This window comes from Vanellus vanellus (genome assembly GCF_965231255.1).
Source record: "Vanellus vanellus genome assembly, chromosome: 17".
NCBI lineage: Eukaryota > Metazoa > Chordata > Aves > Charadriiformes > Charadriidae > Vanellus > Vanellus vanellus.
Genome location: NC_138922.1, coordinates 13843401 through 13866929, shown reverse-complemented (window position 1 = coordinate 13866929; position 23529 = coordinate 13843401). Strand labels below are relative to the sequence as shown.

At 54.7% G+C, this 23529-nt stretch overlaps 5 protein-coding genes across 5 annotated transcripts in view; 3 read left to right on the top strand and 2 right to left on the bottom strand.

The window, feature by feature from the left end:
• The window catches only part of RPL38 (ribosomal protein L38), a 173497-nt gene that overhangs the window by 125158 nt on the left and 24810 nt on the right, over positions 1 to 23529 (bottom strand). The gene's annotated exons all lie outside the window — the stretch shown is intronic.
• CDC42EP4 (CDC42 effector protein 4) lies at positions 2102 to 3448 on the top strand. The gene has a single exon (XM_082492142.1). The coding sequence runs from the start codon at positions 2200 to 2202 to the stop codon at positions 3145 to 3147; it is 948 nt and encodes a 315-aa protein (XP_082348268.1). The 5' UTR covers positions 2102 to 2199; the 3' UTR covers positions 3148 to 3448.
• On the top strand, positions 6718 to 10214 carry CPSF4L (cleavage and polyadenylation specific factor 4 like; the record flags this gene model as incomplete). Its single annotated transcript, XM_082492319.1, has 8 exons — positions 6718 to 6820; positions 7139 to 7189; positions 7933 to 8115; positions 8382 to 8477; positions 8804 to 8897; positions 9241 to 9283; positions 9434 to 9628; positions 10146 to 10214. The coding sequence occupies 8 exons, from the start codon at positions 6718 to 6720 to the stop codon at positions 10212 to 10214; spliced, it is 834 nt and encodes a 277-aa protein (XP_082348445.1).
• MTNAP1 (mitochondrial nucleoid associated protein 1) lies at positions 10627 to 14289 on the bottom strand (the record flags this gene model as incomplete). Its single annotated transcript, XM_082492318.1, has 4 exons — positions 10627 to 11617; positions 12145 to 12261; positions 12465 to 12572; positions 12987 to 14289. 4 exons carry the CDS (start codon positions 14287 to 14289, stop codon positions 11589 to 11591), a joined length of 1557 nt encoding a protein of 518 aa, XP_082348444.1. The 3' UTR covers positions 10627 to 11588.
• Positions 14175 to 23036, top strand: VCF1 (VCP nuclear cofactor family member 1). Its single transcript, XM_082492108.1, is given in 8 exon segments — positions 14175 to 14353; positions 14355 to 14419; positions 14421 to 14499; positions 14501 to 14584; positions 14590 to 14654; positions 16310 to 16406; positions 20661 to 20723; positions 22390 to 23036. Coding segments are annotated over 8 exon segments (759 nt in total). The 5' UTR covers positions 14175 to 14287; the 3' UTR covers positions 22630 to 23036.

The window sequence follows — 23529 nt, the reverse complement described above, 5'->3', positions numbered from 1 at the left end:
TTGCAAAATATCTCACAAATGCTGAACTTGGCCCCGAAATCTAAATACAAGGGAAGGACAGTCCCCAGATGGCCTAAATCAGCGGCACGGTTGCCTGGCCCAGCTGGGGAGCTCGCCGGGAGTGTTTGTTTTATGTAAAACCAAAGGCTGGAGGAATGTCGGCCTGAAAGGAGACCTTGCAAGGGGACAACGTCTGTGCCACGCACACGGCGCGGCTGAGCGCGCGTGCCTGAGATGCTGGCGAGGGGAGCGGGGCTCCAGCGAGCTGCTCCTCTGCATTCGGATGGGGCGAGGGGTGAAGGAGTCCACTCAGCTCCTGGTTTGAGGGTGCGGAGAAAGCGTCGCGGCTGCTCCTTCTCTTCGCTGGGCTGATGGGGACAAACCGGGGGGTTGCCTGGACAGACCCCCGCTGTGTGCCGTCGCATCCCCAGGGCTCTGCCGCAGCAGAGTCGGGCGGTCGCCCTGCCGAGAAGGGCTCACGCTGCCGCAGGATGGTGGGATCCTGCACTGGGATTGATGAGGAGCACAGCCGTGTGCCGCCAGTGCCGTGCCGCGGGGCACGCCTGCCATGGCCGGCCCCATACGGAAGCTGTGCAGGGGAGGGCTGGGCACCGGGACTTTGCACCCGTGTGGGGTCAGAGTCCGTCCTGCCTGCACGGGACTGGACCGGCTGCAGTCTGCCTGAGGTCCCACTGCCGCAGCGGGGGACGGAGGGACGTCGCAGGCAGGTTTGGGGAGGGATGGGGGTGGGAGCCCTCTCCCGGCTGTGCTGGGAGCTGTGGGGCAGATGCTGCAGCCCCCGGTGGTGTCCGGCTGAGCGGGTATGGAGCTGCCTTGTGTTGGGACCGTGCTGCCATCACTGCCTGTGGGCTGTGGGGCCGGGGCTCGCTTCCAGCCCACCCCGCAGAGCCGTTCAGCTGCACCGTGGGGCTGGGTGGGCAACGGGGGGGGCCCTGGCCCCAGCCCTGAGGCTCACTCAGAGGAGGGGCATCGGTCCCTTCCCTGTGCACGTCACAGGGCTGCGGTGTCGCTGGCGGTGCCCAGAGGGAGGAAGCCGGCGGCCGCGAGCCCTTCCTCCCCGTCAGCCTCTCCCGGGACCACCTGGGGCTGCCTGGCGCCAGGGAAGCAGGGGATGCAGTGACGTGGCTGCTGTCCTTGTCCCCTCCTGCAGGGCCACGGGCACTGGGCTGGACAGGCCAGCTGGTGGCACCGAGGTGGCCACCAGAAGGAGGAAGGTGCCTGTCCACATCCTGGTCAGCCAGGGTCCTCGTCATCTCTGCCGCCGGCTGCCACCCCTGAGTCACAGCGGTGACAGTGAGGTGGCCGGGGAGCGTGGGCACAGCCGCGCGTGGGCTCAGCGCCGGGGCGTAGTGAGGAGCAGCACGGAGGCCTTTGAGGTGCTGCGTCCCCACGTCCCCGTCCTACCAAGTGTGAAGGGGTACCCGCGGGGTGGCTGCCTGTCCCCGTCCTGCTTTCCCCCGGCACGCTGCTTGGCTGGCGGTGCCTCCCGGGGGCTCTACGCCCTCCTCGCACACTTCCTGCCGTCTGTTTCCAATTCCTCCTGGCGTCTGCTCCTCCCCGCTTTCTTCCAATTAAAAAAAAAAAAAAAAAAAAATCCCAGGCATCTTCTCGGCGTGCGGCTCCCAGAGGCTCCAGCGCTGCTGTGCCTCGCTCCGGCGGGCTGGGGCTGCCCGGGGAGGGGACAGTGGGTGCCCGCGGTGCCCCACATCCCTTTTGGTACCCGTTTACATGGGGCATGGGGTTGGGAATCGTCCTGCACCATTCCCCTGCCCGGGTCTTTCTCCTGCGGCCCTTTCTGCACGTCTGCTCTGTGGATGGGGTCCGGGACCCCCTTGTTTAGGGGGTGCGGGGAGCTCGGGGGTGTCTGGGGAGCTGTCCCCCCGGGAGCGATGCCCTGCGTGGGGGCTGCTCCCGGGGGAGCGGAGCTGCTGGCAGGGACGGGGTTGTGTTTTGCAGCCTGAAGGGGTGAGGGCTGGTGTCGGCACAGCTGTGCCCATCCATGTCCCCAAAACCTGACCGTGTCCCTCTCTCCTGTCCCCTAGGAGTGACCTGTCCGTGACACCGTGGGAGACCATCCGTGGAGCACCAGGCACAAGCACCGACCGGGTCCGTGGGACGCGCGGCTCCACCTCGGCCGCCCCGGTGCAGCGCGGCACAACCGCCCTCCCCGCCGCGGCGATGCCGATCCTCAAGCAACTCGTCTCCAACTCTGCCCACTCCAAGCGGCGCTCGCGGGCCGACCTGACGGCCGAGATGATCAGCGCGCCCTTGGGGGACTTCCGCCACACCATGCACGTGGGGCGGGCAGGGGACGCCTTCGGGGACACCTCCTTCCTCACCAGCAAGGCCGGGGAGCCGGGGCCGGAGGCGGGCGAGGAGCCGGGCGCCTCCAAACCCAGCCTGCTCTCCCGCCGCTTCCGCAGCAGCAAGCGCTCGCAGTCGGTGACGCGCGGTGACCGGCGGGACATGCTGGGTTCGCTGCGGGACTCGGCCCTCTTCGTGAAGAACGCCGTCTCCCTGCCCCAGCTCAACGAGAAGGAGGTGGACAGGAGCGCGGGGCAGCTGCCCAAGAGCCTCTCCTCCAGTCCCGTCAAGAAGCTGTCCGAGGAGGCGAGCCCCGAAGAGCAGCAGCGCCCGAACGGGGCGGCCGCGGGGCCGCTGAGCCCCGGCTTGGACGAGCGCGACTTCGGGGACATCACAGAGCTGCCCGTCGTGGTGGCCAAGAGCGGGGCGGGCATGAAGCATGCCGAGTCCATCATGTCCTTCCACATCGACCTGGGGCCCTCCATGCTCGGGGACGTCCTGAGCATCATGGATAAGGAGCAGTGGGAGCAGGACGAAGACCCCGAGGCGGAGGAAAGCCGTGAGGAGGAGGCGGATGCTGCTCTGCCTGGCTCCCCGGTGGTGGCGGCGGTGGTGGCGGCAGCGGCAGCCCCGCCGAGCCAGAGCCCGTCCCGCGGCACCGGCAGCCGCTGCCCCAGGGACAGCAGTTCGGCGTCCAGCTGCGCCTCGGGCCCGGAGGAGCGCAGCCCCGTCCCCGGGCCACCGGGCCACCGAGGCCCCCCAAAACGCCCTGATAAGGAGTTCTCGTTCGCCGACGAAGACGACGATGAGATCAGAGTATAAAAGGCAGGCGGCCGAGCCAAGGGGTCTGGTTCTCATCTGCGGTTGTTTGGACATGGGGCCGAATGCCCCGGTGCTGCATTGGGTGGCACTGGGGAAGACTCAACTCCTCACTCGTTCCCTCTCCCCGTCCGGCGGTGGACGCGCCGCGGCAGGACAGTGCTCTGCTCCCGGGGCCGGGGGCAGCCCCGACACCTCTCAGCTCCCAGAGAGCTCCAGCACATCCCGGGAGGGGAAGCAGACTTGATTTCGGTTCTTTCTTTTGGACTTTGAATATTAGCTCTTTTCTTCCCCCCCCCCCCCCCCCCCCCCCCCCACCTTCCCTGCCCATGTAAAGCAATATAGGATCAAACAAGACGAGGCTTCAAAGTTTTAGCCCCTTTAGTAATATATATATTTTTTTTTCCACCGTACGGTTTTTACTGCTCTCTGATTTGTACTTAACTTTCTTTACTCTCACTTTTGGTTTTAATGGAGGGAAGATTTCCCACGAGGAAGGACTTGGCTCTGGAGCTCAGAGGGGGCCCCCAGGACCGTGGGTGGCTCCAGCTCCCCGGTTTTCTTGGGGACCTTCCACAGACCAAGAGCCTCCAGCCCCATTCTGCGGTGGGGTCTCGCTCCCCATCCCTCGGATGGACGGATCCATCCCAGACACTTGACCCTCCAAACAGCCCGGGGGTCGCGGGGATGCCCCCCCCCGGCCAGCCCTGGCACTGGCTGCTGCCGCTGGGGATGCCGATGGGAGCGTGGGTCTGTCCCCCATGGGAGGATTGCCTGGGACCTCCCCTGAGCCCTGGTGTCCTGCGTACCGGGTGGCCGCTGTCACCGGCTGGTCTGGCTGGGCAGTGCCGACGCTGGCCCGGTACAGGAGGGTGGAAGAGGAGGATTTTTTTTACCATGTATGTACAAATGCAAAGAATAAAAGGAAACAGTAGTGACAGCAGTGGCCTGAGTTCCTGGGGGCGAGACACGTGGGGACACGTGTGTTTGCACCCTTGCACAGGTGGGGACCGACTTTCTCTGTGCTGCCACCGTTCCTCAGCCCCTGTCCCTGGCTGGAGTCCTGCCTGGTGGCCGGTGCCCTGGCCGGCGTTTCGGCACCTGCGGCGGCCGTGCTTTATCTGCCCATCGCGCGGGGCTGCCTGCGGCGGGAGGAAGCGGGTGAGCTCCCGCTGGCCGGATCTGGCTCTGGGCTGGGACCCTCCGGCCAGGCGGGTTCCTGCCAAGGGACGGCTCTGCCAAGATGCCGCTCTGCTGCCCGCAGCCCCGCTCCCCGCCAGCCGGGAGGAGGGGAAGGCGATGGCGGGGCAGGACTGGCTGTCCCCACTCCCATGGGCTGGGGGCCAGTGCTGGGGTTGCCCTGGGTGCTCCCGGCCCCGTGGGGCTATCGGGGTCCCTCCTGACCCCAGAGAGGGTGGATGGAGGGACCATATCTGGTGTGGTGAGCAGGGGGGATCGCTCCCATCTCGTGGTTGGGAGCAAAGCGCCTGGAGCAGCCCCGGAGCCCTTCCCCAAGCAGGTGGAGAGCACGGCTCTGCCAGGAGCATTGGCCAGGCTGTTCTCACTGGTGCTGGATGGGGAGGAAAGGATTTGCCCCTCCCCAACATCTCCTAGCCCTAGGAGGGGTTGGGTGCCCCTGTCATCCTGGAGGGATCTCCCCTGGTGAAGCCGGTGGGAGCAGGCGAGCGCTGTGCCGCTGCAGGGACACAATGGGGTCCTGTGCGTGCGCCAGAGCCGACACAACACCCCGCGGCGTGGGACATTGGGCTATTGTCCGGGTCGGGGAGAACAACAGCAGCTGCAGCTGGTGGCTCTGAGCTCACCGGGCTGCCTCTGCCGCGGTCACTGCAGCACAGCATCCCCCGTCCTGTGCCAGGGTCCCGGGGCCGCTGCGCCCTGCCCCTGCCCGCAGCACCCCTCCCCTGAGCCCGCAGTCCTGGTCCCTGTCTCCTGTGGGGTCCCCAGGCTGCTGGGGGGGACCTCTTGTCCCTTACTGATGCTCTGATGCAAAGCAGTGGGGCAGGTCACCGGGGTTTGCACCCCTTCCCGGGATCCCGTCGCTGCCCGGGGTCTCACTGGTGCCGTGGAGAGGGGAGAGGCCCTGGGGCTACCCGGCACCGGCCGCCTGCCACCATCACTTGGCAATCGCGATCTTTGTGACGCCTGTCAGCTCCAGCCTCCCGCTCGGCAGCACCGCGCTGCCGCGAGCCGACGGGGCAGAAAGCGCGCGCGGGCTCGCTGAGCGTGCAGGGGACATGGCCCCGCTCGACGGGACGGGATGGTGGCTCCGGCACACCGTGAGTGAGCAAGCACAGGGCCAGCTCAATGGCTCCTGGGCTAGTGGGGAGTGATGCCAACACTGCTGCAATGCTGGTAGTGTCCGGCCAGTGCCTGCTGCAGGGGAGGGCAGGTCGGCCAGGCTGCACCCACCATCTCCCCAAAACCCTCCATCTGCACAGCACGGGAGGAGCAACTCCGTGTGGGACCCGGCATGGCACGGGATGCGGCCGGCATGACCGCTCGGTGTCGCGTCGGTGCACAGCACCCGGCGCAGGGCTGCGGCCGCGGCCCCTGCAGGCAGCGCCCCGGCAGGCGGGCAGCGCTGGTCCAGTGCATTTATAGCTAGTGACAGAATGGGAGCAGGTCTCCATCCCCGATGTGTCAGGCCACGTCGCTCCGGGCGCGTGTCGGGGATGCGCGTGGCTGTGGGAGCCGTGTGATGGAGGAGGGACGGAGCATTAGGTTGAACCCGGGGGCTGCGTTGTCTTTTCTGGGTGGGCACCCGGCAGCCCCGGTGAGCAGCGTGGCACCGTGGTCATGCCTGGCATGTGCCGCTGCAGCCTGGCGTGCCATGCAAGTGCCCGTCCTGGTGGTGAGGACTGAAGGGGCTCCTTATCAGGGCGCAAGGTGTGATGTGGCCGTCCCCACCAGGAGCCCAGGGACGTGGGTCTGTCCTGCCGGGCACCAGGGTCTGGGGAGCGGGGCTGGGGACGGTGCCACTGCACACCCAGCAATGCTCAAAGCACTCAGAGTGCAACAAAACCCACGCAGGATCCATCCCTTGCTATCGAGCGTTTAGTTACCGCGCTCGGGCCACGTTTGTCTCTGAGGCTGAGCAGCAGCCCCGGTGAGAGGGGGTTAACCCAGCCCTTGGCCAGCCCCGGCAGACCCCCGGGAGATGGGATCCAGCTGCTCTGCCCCAGCGCCGGGGCTGGAGGAAAAGCAGATGTCTGTGCAGAGAGGCAATTACGAGGGATGCGATGGGGGCCCGGGGCTGAGCTCCCCGCAGCTGGGCTGCGGCACCAGGCAATCACGGCTGCAAATTGAGATCAGATGTGGGCAGCTTCTCTCTCTCTACATGGAGTGCTCGGGGCTGCTGCCTGTGCTGGTTTTGCTCTGGCTTGGGGAAGGGGAGGAGGGCTTTTGAGTGCTGCCTGGGGCCCAGGGTGGCTGCGGTGACCTGCAGAGCGTGGTGCTCTCTTGGGAGACGTGTGGTTTTCTTGGCTCAGCCCCTTTGCAGCCCTGCTCCCTGCCTGCACTGGGCTGGAGGTGCTTCTTGCCGGAGCAGGGGCGATGCAGGAGCTGGTGACCGGTGTGGAGAAGATCAGGTTTGACTTGGAGGCTGATGTGGAGCAGCAGCGAGGAGTTCAGCCCCTGCCCTTTCCGGGTATGGACAGTAAGTTGGGGACAGGGTCCTGTAGCATCCTTGGAGGGTGGCAGGGGGACAGGAGGTGTTGGGGTTCTCCTCCTTGCTGGTGCTCCTGGCTCTTGCTGCACCCACCACAATGCCCCAATTCTTCTTGTCCTGCCTCCTCCCTGGGCTCCTGCCTGAGGCCGGGCTGGCTCTGGGCATTGCTCCCTCGGGGATGCATCTGGCACAGCTCTTTGGAGACTGCTGGTGGAGGGGGCCGAGCTGCTCCTGCCCTCCATGGCACAGTGGTCCCAGCACTAGGGCTGGTGGGTGAAGCTCTCCCTGCCCTGCTTTGTCCCACAGAGCCAGGGGCAGCCATCTGTGAGTTCTTCCACCGAGGGCTGTGCACTAAAGGTGAGTGCTGGGAAGGGATGAGGATGGGGCTGACACCACCCTGCAAGACCCTGGGGACACCAGGGAGCTGGCTGGGGCCCCTCTGTGCTCTGTGACCAGTCCGTGCCTGTGGCAGATTGCTCCATGGCCCTATAGCCAGTTGGTTGGCAGGTTTTGACCCAAAATGCTAACACTGCCCGGGCACCATCAGTCTCCCTGGCCTTTTGGATAAGTGCTCCCACCCCTTCTGTGCTGGGGGGGCATGAACACCTCCAGGGCAGACAGACCTTGGTAGTGCCCAGGGGACCGTGCCCTGTGTGCCCAGTGGGTGCTGTAAATCTCCTCCACACAGAATCACAGAATGGTTTGGGTTGGAAGGGACCTTGAAGATCATCCAGTCCCACCCCCCTGCCCCGGGCAGGGCCACCTCCCCCCAGCCCAGGTTGCTCCCAGCCCCGTCCAACCCGGCCTTGAACACCTCCAGGGATGGGGCAGCCACAGCTTCTCGGGGCACCCTGCGCCGGGGGCTCACTGCCCGTACAGGAGAGAATTCCTTCCTAATATCTCATCTAAATCTCCCCTCTTCCAGTTTGAAGCCATTCCCCCTCCTCCTATCACTCCATGCCCTTGTAAAAAGTCCCTCCCCACCTCTCCTGCAGGTCCCCTTTAGCTCCGGCACATCCGAAGCCAAAGGAGGTGGGGGACACTGGGTTGGGGGGTCCCTGGGTGCAGGCAGGGCTGGGGGGGCTGCGGGACACGGGCAGGCTCTGACGGCGGGTGCGTGCCGGGGGCAGGCGTGCGGTGCCCGTTCCGGCACGTCGGCAGGGAGAAGACGGTGGTGTGCAAGCACTGGCTGCGCGGGCTCTGCAAGAAGGGTGATGGGTGCGATTTCCTGCACGAGTACGACGTGACCAAGATGCCCGAGTGCTATTTCTACTCCAAGTTTGGTAGGTGCGGGATGGGGACCCCAGCGAGCCTCTCCCACCCCAGCGCCCATGTCCCTCGGGTCTGGCCTCCAGCAAGTGCCTGATGCCACCTCCTGTCTGTGGGAAGAAATGCCACTGGCACCCACCCAGGGCCACCGCTGTCCTGGCCAAGCCTGGGTGCTCCTGGGGCACCTCTGTTCATCCCATCCAACCCAACCTTGAGGACTTTCCACTGTGTTTGGCTTGGGCGAGCGTTGTCCCACCCGTCCCATCCCTTAATCCCACAGGGGAGTGCAGCAACAAGGACTGTCCCTTCCTGCACGTTGATGCCACCGCCAGCACCATGGGCTGTCCCTGGTACGACCGTGGTTTCTGCAGGCACGGTGAGCTGCCGGGACGGGTGCAGGGGTGAGCAGAGGCTGCCCATGTTCCCTACCCACCAGTGACCCAATCTGACCAGACCTCACTGCTGGCCCAATCTCCTGCCACCTCTGAGGAGACTCGGAGTGGGGTGAACCACAGCGGGCTGTTTGGGGACTGCCTGGGAGTGCCACTGGGTGCCCGGTGGGGATTTGGGCTTGGGGCAGCAAAGGTCCCACATAGCTGCAGGGGAACCGGGCTGCTGGGGAAAGCTGGGCTCCCAAAATCCCTGCGGGGCGGCAGGTGCTGCTCTGTCCCCGCAAACAGGAACCTGTCCTCCGCATGGCAGGTCCCCTGTGCAAGTACAAGCACATGCAGAGGGTGATGTGCACCAACTACCTCGTCGGCTTCTGCCCAGAAGGACCAAAGTGCAAATTCATGCAGTACGTATGGGGCTCGGTGTGCAGACAGTGGGGGACAGCGGGGGACAGCCCCCTCTCCAAGGCTGCAGAGGTGGCTGCAGCCCTTGCAGTGTCGGGGTCAAGGACAAGGGCGCTTTAGGTCCTTGTCTGATCTAACTGGACCCCTCTGCTCTCTCCTCAAGTCCAGCCTGAGCTGGTGACCGCAGGGTTTACAGCGGGTGGCCAGGGGACAGCCCCGGTCCCCATGGGGATGCCTGTGCCAACTGCCCGAGCCCTGGGACACCCCTGAGAGGCCATGGGAGGGTCTGGAGGCACCACTCGCCATGTCCAGGGGAGTAACTGCCTGTCCTCTGTCCCCCTCCAGCCTCAAGGCCGGGCTGATGACGAGCAGCATGGATCCATCCAAGGTGATGCAGGGAAGGTCCTATGCCATTCCCTCTAGAGCCGAACCCTCTTGTGCCTCTGCCTGTTGGGGGTGACGCACCAGCTGCCCCCTGCCCCACAGCTCTTGTGGGATGGCAGATGCCAACCGCCCCTCCTGCCCCATGTCCCCTCAGGGTGCTGGCTGTCCCTGGGGGCTGTCCCAGCTGGATCTAGCTGCCGGCGGAGAGAATGGATTCAAGGACGTGCCACCCATGGAGCCCCCTCTACCAGTCGCTGGTGCTACCCAGCACTTGGCAGCGCAGCTGCGGGACACCAATAGCTGCCCCCCGGGTGCACAGAGCCTGCTTGAACCAGGTATCTGCTTCAAGGTGAGCGTTTTGGGGACTGGGAGGCCTGGGAGCAACAGTCTTGCCTCTCCAAGGCATGAAGTGCTATGGTGAGGGGCGGCACGTGGTGTGGGGACTCCCACAGCACTCTTGAAATAGCTTCCTTGACTCGAGGCGTCTGCCTTCTCCCTGGGCTGTGTTTCTTGGCCCTGGAGCGTGCTTCCCCCTGGAAGCTGGGGTGTGAACCAGCAGTGAAGGAGGCTGTACTTGGGTTGAAATAATCTGACTCCATGTGATGGTGGGGAGAAGGGAATTCTGTGGTAATAAATGCTTGGCATGCGGTGGAATAGCCCAACAGAGCAGTGAGCCCCTTGCATCCCTCTGGGCTGGGGGATTGTTGCAGTAGGTCTCGGGCCGCTGCTTGTAGGACAAAGCAGTGCCATGAGGCATGGCTCCATTCGCCCAGTCACTGGGAAACGACAGGGCAAGGAACATGTGGGAAAACAGCACAGGGTTGATCCAGCACAAAACTGATGGCTGCCTCCCCCTGTCCCCCCAGTGCAGACAGAAAGGTCACTATGCCAGAAAGTGTGGGAAGACTCAGATGGAAATCCTGCTGGGGAAGTGACTCCAGTGGTCCCACAAGGACTGCGAAAGGAGGACACCGTAAAGCGCAACGGAGCCAGTGAGATGGCTGTTAGGACAGTCGCTGGACTAGAAAAGCTGGTTGGCTTTGCTCAGCACCAGCTCTCGCCGCTCTTTGCACAAGCAGCAGAGAAATAGCAGCTTCCCCAATGCAACCAAAACTGGACTCTTCACAGCTGCCTCCGTTCCCTCCCGCGCAGCCGGCTGCACGTGGATGGGGCAGCAGGAGCAGTCACTGTGCAATCACAGGTTTGAAGGGGTGTGGGACCAGCTTGTGCCGGTGTCTGGGGCTGGTGAGGGTGTGGGTGTGCCAATCCCCTGTGAAGGGGGGCCAAGAAGCACCATGTTTGAGAACACACAGTACCAAGCAGGAAAGGAAAATTCACAAAGGCTTTTATTGCTGGTGAGAGGGAGTTTTTGGTGAAACACCTCTGACACAGTACTACTGCACTGCTCTTTAAATGAAGAGTTCAGATTTCTTTTTTCCTTGGCTTTTTTGTTTTACCCTTCACGCCTGTAACATGACCAGTCCTTTCCCAGACATGTTTGGTGATGGCAGGCTACAACTAGCACTCTCATAACTGTCCTCATTTGTCTGATGCAGACACTGGTTTGCCCTTTGGGCACAACAGCTAATCCAATGGATTTTCTTCCTCTAGAAATAGGGCACTGCGGTCTGAGGGCTGCTGCTTTAATGCCTTCACACAGGCCCTTCCCTCAGAGCCCGGGCAGTCCCACCAGTGCCCTGCTGACAGCAAAGCAGGGGCTGGGGGCCTTTTTATGGGCCCTGCAGGGATCACCCTTCTCCTGCCACTCAGTAGCAAAGCCCATCGTGCTTTCTGTGGAGAGGAGTAAGTAAAAGAGAGGCTGCGCCGGGTATTACTCCGCTGACTTAAAGGAAATGGTTATTCTGGCCTAAGCCCACCCCACCATAATCCATCACAGATCTTACTGCCAAACACTGACTACAACATAAACGTTGATTAATCTATACTAACAGTCCAGGTCAAGGAGTTGTCCTGTGTTTGGAGTCCCAAAGAGAGAGATTTGGGCTCTTGCAGACTACAGGAGCTCTACAGCAAACAGACCCCTGAGGGGCAGCTCTAACAGTTTCTTCTTTCAGTACTAAATACTGCCTGAACCACAGAGCAGTGACTGCAGGCTATTACCGTCAGCGTCACCCCACTGGCTGCAGGAGGGTGACTGAAAAGCAGCCCCCTCAGCAATTAAAGAGCTTGCCTCTGACAGTAAATGGGCCTCTGCTGATCTGAATCCATGCTGGGACACTGGTCGTGAGCACTTCTGCTGACTCCGGTCAAATATTTGTGACAATTCCTCGGGCGCTGTTCCAGCTTCTTCAGTGGTATTTACGCCAGCGATGACACTCTAGAAAAAACGTGCAGAAAAAAAACCCCAGAACTGTTAGCACAGTGCTACGCTCAGGGACAACGTGAGTGTGCTTTGCCCAGCAGTGAGAAGCAGGAGACTGACTGCCGCCCTCTCTGTTTCTGTGCTGTAGAGCTGCGCGCGAGAGCAAGTCCTGCTGGGGAAACTACACTAACACCAGTAAATCCCTTGTCAGTTATGAGCAAATCCAGAGAATTGGGCGTTTGGTGTTGGAACATCTCCTCCCTCTGCTCTGTGCGGGGTTTAAAAATGCTTCTGACAGTTCCTGGTGCTCTCCAGGGAGAAGCTGTGAATCAGCAACTGTTATCACCACCTTTATTAGCTAAATTCCTCTGCCTACTTAAGCCAGGTCAGAATACTGTTCTCTGAGCTCTGACAGTAGTCTTAACTGTGAAGTATTTCAATTATTTCAAAGCCTGAATTAACATGAATGACAAATAGACTTTCTGCCTGCAGCAAAAGCGAGAATTCCTGAAACAAGACAGATACCAAGAAGGAAATCTTACTGATGTGCTGATAGTTCCAGCCATAGCTGAGGAGGCAGTATCCAGCCAGCAGCATGGAGATCCCAGCTGGTCCTCCCCTCTTCACGTTGATGTATTTGTCATAATAGCTGCTCCAGGCTGTTGGAACAGAAATGCAAAGGTTAAACCATGGTCAGGTCTTAGGAGTTCCCTGGTTTCCATGTAACTTTCCAAAGCCAAATGGTTTGATCTATTTATTTACTTCTTTATACAGATCCAGACTAGCCACGTGGACTAGGCTGCAGCAAGTAAATCAGGCAAGCGGGACAATTCTGCCCCAAGAACCAGGAATTTAGCCTCACCTTTCTGCACTCCTCCAAGCAGCCCCTGGGGAGAAAAGTCGCAGGTGGCCATCCACGCAGGCAGCTCCCCCAGCCTTACATCCATCAGACGCCTTTCTGAGAGGAGACCTGTGAGATGAGAAGTCAGAGCGGTCAAAGGTAGGAAAGTGAGGGCAACACATGTAGTGCTCACATTCCCTGCGCTGGGTGGTGAGCCCCAAGCTGGTATCTGGTATGGCTGCAAGTGACTTGGGCTTGGGACTGACTGCTCAGAAAGGAATAGTGAATCGTCTCTCCCACAAAGCGAGTTGGCTCCACCAGCCCAAACATGCAACAGCCTGTCTTAAACCTAAACAGAAATGCAAACCATTGGTTTTGCAGGTGGGAGAATTGGACAGTTAACCTCCTTGGATCCTTCCTGGATCCCTTTCTGGACTAGCCCAGCAGCTTAGCATTTCCTACCCCTCCTCTCCCAATCACATCAGACAGTTTTGCCAGACAGTGCTGTAAATCTCAGCAGCAGACTTTTCTGTCCCACATTACCTTGCTGTCCGTCTGAAAAATTGCCCTTTGGTGTCTTCGTTATGATCTCCACGCCCTCTTGGAAAGGCTTCCCTGGAAAAATACTCAGCCCATGATAATTAGGATATAAGTCTGGAAACCACTCCAAGCCCAGGGCACCTGCCGGTGTGCTCCTGCCAGAGGCCTGGGATAGACAGATGGCTTGGCTTTTGGAGGTGTGGAGCAAGAACTGGTCCAGCACCAGCTCAGTGTCCCTCCTCGCATTCAGGATGGGCTCAGAAACCACAGCCATCTGCTTCTCGCCCTCTCGAAGCTTTTGTATGCTGGTTAGGTAATTTTTGGATGTCTCTTCATTGTGACCTTTGAAGCCCTCCACCACTGACAGATGGAGGTTCTTGGTATGCAAAGCAGAAAGAGGGGCTTTATATTCCACACCACCTTCTAGGTACATCTGCTTCTCTTCTGTCACGGTTTTGTCTATTCCCTCCTGCTGAACAAGGTCACCGGGGCTACTTCTGCAGTGAGCTTTGAGAGAATCTCGAAGTGCATGTGTTTTTGCTGCCTGTGAACTACTGCCTTTTTCTCCCTTTGAGCTTGCAGATGCATTCTCCGCAGCTCCAAGGTCGTGCGTCTCGGTGTTTGGGGCTTCTGGAACAGTTATTCCCTCCCGTGGGTCAGGCTGGGCTGCGTTAGTGTGGTCAGCAGCACTACCTGGATCCGGCCCTTCCACAGGCGACCTGTCTGTGCTGTGGCTTCCAGCTGAAGCGCCCCTGCTCCTGGAACCGCTCTTCTCCCTGATCACCCTGGCACGATGCTTCTCTATTACTATTTTCACTCCATTACTCAGCTTTTCGGGTACATCTTTGACCTCCTCGGGGAGCAAATCAAGGGACTTGGCTATGTCCTGTACGGCGGCCTCCACATCCCGCTCTGCGTGGCGTCCGCCGGGCTGGCGGCGAAGCCCGATGCCGGACCCTCCACCCTGCTCGGCCGCGGCCTTCTTCCCCTTCCGGGCCGCCGCTTCCTGGGGGGCCACGCCGGGGCTGGGCGACTGCTTGTTGCTCTTACAGGCCGCTCCCGGCCCAGCAGCGGGGCCGGCTCTGTCGGAACCGGAGCCGCTCCCGGGCGCGGAGAGCCCGGCGGACGGGAAAGGGCCTAGGCCCGGGGCGCTGGTGGCGGCCGAGCCGCGGCCTAAGTCTGGCCCCGGGGCGCGGCCGGGGGCTGAGTTCGGCGCGGCCTTGCAGTGCGGGAGGTGGGAGCGGAGCCGCTTGAAGGGCTTGTGGCAGTGCGGGCACAGCTCTTGCCCCGGCGGCGCCGCAGCCATGGCGGCACCGCGCCGTCCTCCCGGGGCCGCTTTACCATCAGGCGGCGCCTCAGCCACCCCCGCTGGGGGCCTCGGCCGCGCGCAGCGCGCACGCGCGCTCGCCTCTTCCCGGCGCAGGCTGTGACGCGCTAGGGGCGTGGCCGGCCTGGGGAGAGCGTTGCGCATGCGCAGGAGGCGGAGACGCCGGAAGCGGCCGTTGGAGCCGAGCGGTGGGACGTCTCTCCTCAGCGGTGGGCGGCTGGGCCGCGCCGGGCTAGGTCGCACCGCAGCTTCTTGCTGTGCTCCGTCTCGTCCTTGTAAAGCTCAGCCCAGCTCGCCATGAGCTGCCGGCAACCGCTGCCGAGCGAGCGGGGAGCGAGACAGAGGTGAGAGACGAGCCGGAGGTGGGGGAGGGGAGCGCGGCCTGAGGGGAGGCGGTGGGTGGGGAGAGGGCTCGGGGCAAGGGGCAACCCGTCGGGCACTGGAGGGCGAGGTTGTGGAGCGTGGAGGCTATGTGGCGACCGGGGGAGGCATGAGGAGGGTCTGAGGTTGAGGGGGGGGTGGTTCACACTGCCCTAGAGGGGTTGGCTTGAGCAAGAGGGTGAGGGATGGGGGGAAAGAAGGGGAGCGTCCCCCTGATCTCTGGAAGGGGTTAAACTGGGTCTGGGGGTGTGGCGGTCATGAATGATTAAGCTGTAGCTGGGGGCGGGGAGCGGTTGGCGGGGTTTGGAAAATCAAACGGTTGTAGAGAATGCAGAGGATGTGGGGGCCTCGAGGTGTGCTGGAGGAGCATTTCTCGGCTTGGTGGGGAGGAGGTAGGGGAGAAACGGGAGAGAGCATGAAGTGCGTAGGAGCTGGGCTTGGAGTTGTGAGGCAGCAGGGTAGGCCGTGGGGGACAGAGGTATTGAGTTTGCTTGTGGGCTGGAGACATTAAGAAAAAGAAGAATATAGAGACAGTGCAAATGTTGAGCGAGTGGGGGAATGTCTCTTCTAGAAGAGTGATCCTAGGGGAGGAAAAACCTGATGGACTGTGGTGGGCAATGGTTGAGAGTGCTGTGGGCCTCCCAAGGATGGGAGAGCGAGGAGGCAGCTCCTGGTCTGTAGGCGTGGACCAAGTACTGGCAGCTGAGTCTGCTGCTGAAGCTTGTCTGTAAGAAAAAATTGTTATAAATACCTCACTTGAGGCTGTTTTGACTCATTTGAGTATGTGTTAATTTTTAGCCACCAAAAGAGCTCCATCCTATATTTTAGATAGTGCCTAGCATGCTGAGGTCCGGGTTGACCTGTGGTGTTTGTATGGTGGGAAAAATCATTTGATATTAGTATTAAAATTCTGCAGACAGTGAGGGGCGTTGGTTCGTAGGAATTCTAGGTTGCTGTTGATCTGCTGTGAAGCGGCGGTGATGTCATAAGAGGATGGCAAATACATCAGAAATAGGGAAGGAGTTGTAATCCGTGAGGTGTTTTCTGACAAAACTTTCTTCATGGAAAATAATGTTGCTCAGGAATGTGACTTGACATCAAATGCAAAGTCAATGTGGAGAGACTAAAGAAAGTCATTGTAGGCCCTAACTACAGACTTATGTGAGCAAGATGAATGTAATTGGGTATTTATTGAAAGTGTAGTCACTGCCACTCTTCCCGGGTGCTTTTCTCAGCCTGTCAAACGTCATTGAAAGTCCCAGGCTTATTTTTAGATGTGCCTGAATACTGAGAGCAGTTGCAAGGCTGAGAATTGTCAAACAGGTTTATTTGGAAAGGTGATTAGCGCTGGTTTTAATAGCAGATGTAGGTCCACGTCCCTTAAACAGCTGCAAAAATATCAGCTTGGCTTCTTTGTGAGAAATATGATAATTTTCTCTCTATTTTGTAGAGAACAGCTAAAAAGAGAGTGTGAAAGTCCACATCAGAGGTTTAGATACATCATTCATTTATCAAGTTTTCCTGCTTTTTTTGTAGAATTGCCTTTAGAGAACAAAACAGAAGGTATATCAGTAGACTGCTAATTTTTTTTTCTCCTTTTTCGCTGAACTTTCTTCAGGAAGAGGAGACGGAATGGCAATGAAGATGACAGTCATGTCCCCCAGACAAAACGTAGTACCAGGAATACTGTCCTTCAGGACTCTTGGGACACTGAGGTGAGAGCCTTCTTGGGCAAATTCCATTTCCTTTAATGCTGAATTTAAATAATGGTTGGAATATTCTGTGAAATTTTGTTCATGGAGAGTAGTTAATGAAAACTTTTTTTTTTTTGCTTTGTGTATGAGGTCACGAGGCCTGACTCTGTTACGTACTTCAGAGATTGAAATCTGTAAAAAGTGGTTTGGAAATCAGCATGTTTTCCAGTGAACCTGGTTATCTTTGGCCTGAATATTTCTGTTAATCTATTTCAAATACTGATAACTAGTACCCAAGTGAAGAAACAAGAAAAACATTTGCTGCCACTTTTAGTTTTGCTGCCTGAAACGAGGTGTAGCGTATCCAGAACAGAGGAGGTGACTAGGGTGGATTACAAGTGTGTGTGGCCACTTTGTCTGTCTGTCCACTCTTCCAACTTTGCATTTACTTATAGTAATGTGATTATTTGTGGTAGAAAGTCAAAAAGAATTCCAACTAATGTGATACACAAATTGCCTGTTGCAGGCAGTAGTGCTTATCTGATGTTTAAAAAATGCTCTGATAGAGCTCGGTAGTTTGAGCAAGACTTGCTCGTTCATAGCTAAAACGCTTGAACTCAGACTATTTTGGTTTCTGCTCATATTTGCCATGATCTTTTGCTGGACGTGGGATAAACTGTCTCTTGTTCTCTCATCGCTCACATGACAGGTGTTCTAGGATGGTGCAATTTGCTAGCTGTGAGATTTCTTTTCTTAAAAAAATGCCAATTTCCAAGCTGCTGCCAGATTTCCTGAATTGTTGCCTGTATTAATCATCTGAAAATTCACTGTGTGCATTTCTAATTAGCAATGTAGTTCTGTTGCAAAATGTTCATGGAAAAGAGCGTGCAGAGCAGAGGCTCCCTCCTGGTTTATTCATCAAATAGATTTCTTTTAAGGTTTTTGAAATATCCTTGTTGTTTTTTGTACAGCCCTCTCACTCCAAAGATTGGCTGTAATGAGTAATTACAAACTATTGCAGTTATATTGAACCATTAACTATACTTTGACTGCAGAAAATGTTTTGTGCTATGTAACTGTGAGCAACATCTCTTTTATCATATGGTAATGGCTTCAAATGTATACTTACATTTAAAATGATACAAAGTTCTGTATCCCACTGTTCCTTTTGTGAGGGAGACTTTCTTTTAAGCAGTACACCTTTACATGTAGCTGACGTGATAGTCAGTGATTTTGTATGGAAAATGCCCTAACAGCCGAGATGTTCATCATGAGTGAATTTGCTGTGATGAAAAATGTTCCTGGTTCCTGTACTGCTGTTTTGCCAGAAGTATGACTTGCTGGGATTAAGTTGTTTTTGCTTCTTGGGTATAACGGGTAGAACCATAAATAGTTGCTTGCCATCTGACACTGAATCACTTGTCCAACAGGTTAAACACCTCTTCGAGTGTAGAATAGTTAATGGCTAAACGAGCTTTGTGGCGGGAGGAGGAAGAATTTAGTGTGGAACAAGGGATTGAAGTAGGAGTAATGAAATTAAGAATATCAGGAAAAACCTTCATGGTGAGTGGCAGAAGCACCTTTGCTTGTCATATCAACACTTGGCGTTTGACTGGGCAAAGCCGCTAAAATGCAGAAATGGAAATATTCTTGTAGTGACCACACAAAAGTGGATGACCTTAACTCTCTCCTTAACTGCTGGTTTGTTTGGGTGCCTGCAAGTGAACAGCATGGGCGTGCACTGCCTGCCCTGCCACCAGCGAAATCAGTGCAGAGCTCAGTTGCTGAGGCTAACATTAAAGACTCCTGCTTCATGCATGCACTTGCATTACAAAAGTATGTTTTTAACACATTAAACCCTGATGTGCAGGCAAGGAGAATTTCTTACTGTTGTTGCTGAAGTGGAGGAATGCGTCTGCTGGACACAGTTTTACAAAAATCAATGTTCCCTTTCTCAAGGGAGCAAAATTCACAATGTCATCTACTGATGAATAGAGCTTTTTTGTTTGTTTTTTTTTTTTTTTTCTGCTTGTTTTCTTGTAATGTTGGATCACTGAGTTGAGCATGCCCAGAAATTCAAACCATGAGATTAAATCAGTATTATTTGACTGTTTCTTTAAGGACTTCCTGTGCCAAATGGCGAAATTCTGGTGCTTATAGCACACAAGTGCTTCTGATTGATGTCACTTTGAAATTCTTGGCCATTTGTAATACTTTTATTTAGTTTCCTGATTCTTTGCCATTTGCAAAGGCAGCTCATGCTGATTACAAATCCTCACTAGCTTTAGGATACTGAACTAGGAGCGAAAGTGTGTGTGTGTGTGTGTGTGTGAGAGCAATTTGTAACCTCAAAGAGTACATGAGAGAATTGCTTTTCATGTGAGGGCATATGCACATGTGCTTTTTGTGAAACATTATCTAAAGTACTGATTCCTTTTGCCTTCCTTCAGTTGGAAGTTGACTGTTTTCTGTTGCAGAGTGTGGTTTACTTTAGAGACTATAAACCTCAGTTTGAAAAATCAGGCAGCCCTATTACTAAAACTGGATTTGGCTTTTGTCAGGGTCTCTCTTCTTTTTTTCCCTTTTTTTTATTGTCTTACTTGTCATAGCTGACAGCAGTATGTGTAAGATGAAGGGAGATTTTTGTCTTAGTGGCAGTTCAAACACAGGCTGTTCTGTGATGTTACCCCTCAGTCCCTCACTTTGAATCCCACTGCTCACCTGAGCTAGATTCGATGCAAAAGGATATTGCTGTTTTCTCCCACTAGATTGTCCTTTCATCCAGGGTACACAGTGTCCTTGACTCGGACTTTTACAGGAGGGAAATTGAGATTCTCCTCAGTATCTATCAGCACTGCTTCTTAGCAAATTGCTGTAACGATGTGCAATTCCTGCTCCTCCTGGAACAACAAACCACTGCCACGCTGCTAGGTGACAGCCACCCTGAGGATGACAGTAACCTTCTGCTTTGCAGTTCAGTCCATGAACAGGCACATAATGAAAACGCTGGACTAGAACTACAGCGAATATTAAACATTATCGAAGCAGAGCATTTGCCACGGCATTTCACTTCCTGTTCAGCCTGTCCTCCGTTTATGAAGAGGTCAGCTGTGTTGTTTTCCCTGGTATTCACTTGTAAATTCAGCAAAGGCCCTTCCCACTCTCCTGTCATTGCTGCCCTGTACATGAGGGCAGGCAGAGTTGTAGTGGATCCTGTGAGAGGCCGTCTGCGAGCAGCTGCTCATGGGATGAGGAGGATATACAATTGTGCTCTGCAACCTGGGGAATCACCAATGAAAAGCCCTTTGCTCTGATTTTCCCTGGGAAGGAAGGGAGTCTGCAGTGTTCTGACTAGCTCTTTTCCTTCCTGAATAACTTTCTTCTGTAAAACCTCGTTTCTTGTGGTTCCTCTTTGTTGTTCTGACCGATGACAGGATTCCCCAGAGCTTAGAAACACCACTGTGTTGTCGGTGGAGATTGCTGACGCACAGCAGCAGTTGCTTCTCTCAAATCAAAGTTTTTGTCTAGCATTGCAGCTATGCCACTCTACAGTATTACACTATTGAGGAAGGGCTGGTCTTAAATTCTAATTAAAACCAGATTATGCCTCTGTTAAACTCATCTTGAAAGATTTTGAGAGCAGCAGGGTCTGAATGGCTGTTTCCTAAGTTCCTGTCACGAATGATTGAGGTGCTATGTCATAGATCAGCAGACTAATATATTTAGCGGGACAATAGTTTGGAAATTATTTAAAACTTCTATCTATAGCTACTTGGTGTGATGTTAAGAGGAGCTAATGAGTCAGGTAAACCATGAAGATGTCCTTTTGATGCTTAAAGTACTCATAAACTTTCATTGGGCTACTTTCCTTTGCCCTTTCACTTAAAACTTTGTTTCATTGTGTAGATGCCTGTCATTGCTGACATGATGACTTTAAGGATTCTTTTTTTGTCTAATTGTAGTCCAAATGCGTAACAGAGTGTGCACCACAGCCTGGGGAAATGGTAGGTCTTTGATGTGATTTGGGCAATAAACGGGCTTCACGTGCTAGTGAATTTTTGCATTAGAGAAATGGAAATAAAGAGGGTATGACAAACCAGACCTGTCAACAGCCTTAGATGTAGGAAGCACGTCCCAGGACACTGTCTCAGTTTTAAAAAAATCAGACATGCATAAAATAATCATTACTAACAGCTCTAAAATGTTTGTTATGATGTGAAACTTTAGCAGTAAGTAATACTAGGTTCTCATTTCAATTTTTACCTTGATTTTCAGAAGGTGGCTGTAACGAAAAACAGTAAGGAACACAGACTAAAAGGAAACAAAGTGTCCTGTGCGGTGGGTTTCTCTCCAAGGCTGCTGTGACTTGTTCAGCGTAACAGCATTGCATTTCAATATTTGTGCTTCTATGCAAAATGAGATGGTCCAGCGAGCACCATTTCATGGCTCCTCTCTGTCCTTCTGGTGTTCTCCCCCTCTCTAGTGTTAGCAGCATTAGGAAGGGGAGCTGGTTACTCATGTAGTTACATCTGCTGCTTCCTCAGGAATGACTTCACATGTGTTTTGTTGTTTCCTCCTTGCTAGCTGAACCTAACACGCCAGCGCGGGTGCAGCCTCGGTGCCACTGCCTTGCTTGCTGTACTACAACAGAACTGAAGCATTTTTGGTGTTTAGTAAACCAAGGAAATTTATATGGTTGAATTGTCACGATCGATTGTGGAATCAGTGCTGTGGGGTTTCCAGTTGGCATTGAGATGTTGTCCACCTCAAATACTCACACAGTGCCTTCCTGGGCCTTCCTCACTGCTGGTTGACAGACATGTTGGGTGCAGTTTGCACCATTCTTCAGATTTACTCCAAAGCGTGGCCTTCCGGATGTGGTGCTGCCTGTTAAATTCCTGTGGACTTCTTTAAATTTGTTTTCCTCTGCTGTGGCCACCCAGCTTTGACTTCTGTGTTTTTTTAGTTTAATACTTAGAAAAATATGGGGTTTTTTTTAGGTGTTGTCACTTACACTGGCTGCTTTTGTGAATTTACTTTTTGCGAGTTGGCAAAGTAGCCATTCTCTGATTCTTAAGCACCTAAATATTTGCAGTGTTGTCCTGAACAGCATATCACACAGTAATGAAATATTTCAGCTGTAACTAATGGAACCTTTCATTAGCAGCCCTTCAAATGGTGTAAACCAAAGTTTTATGTCTTTGAAACACTGAAAATGATGGTTAATGCTCTTCCATTAAATGTGTTTATCCTAAATGCTGGCAAATGAGCCTTGTCCTCTATGTGAACTAAATGAGTTTTCTATATGTGGAAGTCTTTAATGCCTGTTGCTCTTTCACTGTCATGTCAAGTAAATTGTGATGGAAAACTACCAGTTAACATTGTGATCCCAGTACTTAACTGGGAGAAGAGTAGTTGTATGTATGTCAAGGTGTTCAAAGACTTAAAATGGGTATCATGCTGCATTTGTTTTTAACAGCCTGTTGCTTTGGATGCTTCAGATCTCATTTTAGAAAGATTGACCTGTAGGGAAATGCTTTGCATGGTGCTTACCTAAAATGTCTGCTAGAACAGAAGTGACAAACTTTTCCTTGTGCCCTGCCTGCCTTTACTGACACCTGCAGTTCAGTAGGAATGTTCTTTATTTTCCAATTCTCGGATGAATTCAGCAAACTTCACTAGTGCTAACGTGGGTCATGGGGGCAGAGCTGGTGGGCCTAAAAGCGAAAGATTGAAATCCAATGTACTGGAGGTCAGCGAACCTCTGGGTGAAGGCTTGCTCATCCCTTCAGCTCTGTGACGCTTTTCATGTGTTGGCAATAACGGAAGCTATGAATGCCAAGACAGCACTTGGTGGATTTATGTTTGTCCATCAGGCTGAACATGAGCCTGAAAGTCTGGAAGGGAGGGACTTACTGTAAAGATGGTTTGCTTAACTGAAGTGTGTTTCATTATGGACAGGAGAGAAAAATGTGTTTTGCTGTTAACCTTCTCTTTGTCTCAGTCCTCCAGCAGCGATAGCGGCAGCAGCAGCAGCTGTAGTAGCAGTAGCATCAACAGCCCTGACAGAGCGTGCGGTGCAGAAACCAGCCTAAACCCGATAATTGCAGGATCCAGTCCTGTCTCCTCTCAGTCCTTCCATGAGCAGTCTGCACTAAGCCAAGGTCCTTACTTCCACATCAACCAGATCCTGAAGGAGGCACACTTTCACAGCTTACAGAGCCGGGGACGCCTTCCTACATGATGAACCAGCAGTTCCCTGCCTTCTGTGAAGGGACAGCACTGTGTAGATTTGATATTTCAACTTAAAAGTTTGTTAAAATGGAATTGCACAAAACGCCTGTTGCCTTTTCAGTCTATATTTGAAATAACAGGTTAACAGGAAATTGTTTACTTGTGGTTTGCTGCACTATTGCAATGCAAAAGGGGCTTTGAAGCAATTTTTATAGGATTGTTTTTGGGGTGGTTATAAAGTACGTGTCAAGAGGAGACTGAGGAATCCACATCTGTGTTATAGGATTGCAAAATGTCCAATTCCAATTGACTGCCTAATCTGTTTGTTAGCAATTTGTTGCTTTATGTAAAGTTCTCTCAAACGTTCATCTTCAGTTTTATAAGTCTTTTTTAATTTCAATAAACTAGTAAAAAAGTTATCTGGCAACATAATTTTTTTTGAGCATTTAGAGTTAATAAGACAGTAAGAATAGGTGCCATTACTGGAATCCCTTAGGAATGCCCCAACTGGGAACTTTCCACCCAGCTCAGTGTGTGACAAGCCTTATCTCACTTGATCTGTACTGCTGCAGTACTGAAAAAAAATATGAAACTAGACCCAGGAAAGCTGAAATGTCAGTGCCCACTGTGCTCACATAGAGAGCAGAGTCATGGTGCCGATGGAGAAGAGCACAGAGTAGCCTGGGGAGGGGCTCTTGAAGGAGAGATGCTCTAATACCCACTTTTAGCTGTGAAACGTTTTGTTTTCTGTTACAGTGTGAATGTGTTTTTTTCTTTAATTTGACTTTAAGGTTAACAGCTTCTAAGGAATAGGAAGTGAAAGAGTAGCTACACCTCTGTTCCAGCAGCCAGAGGGCAAGGACAGTCCTGACCTGTGCCTGGTTCAAGTGGCATACTGTGATCTGGCTAA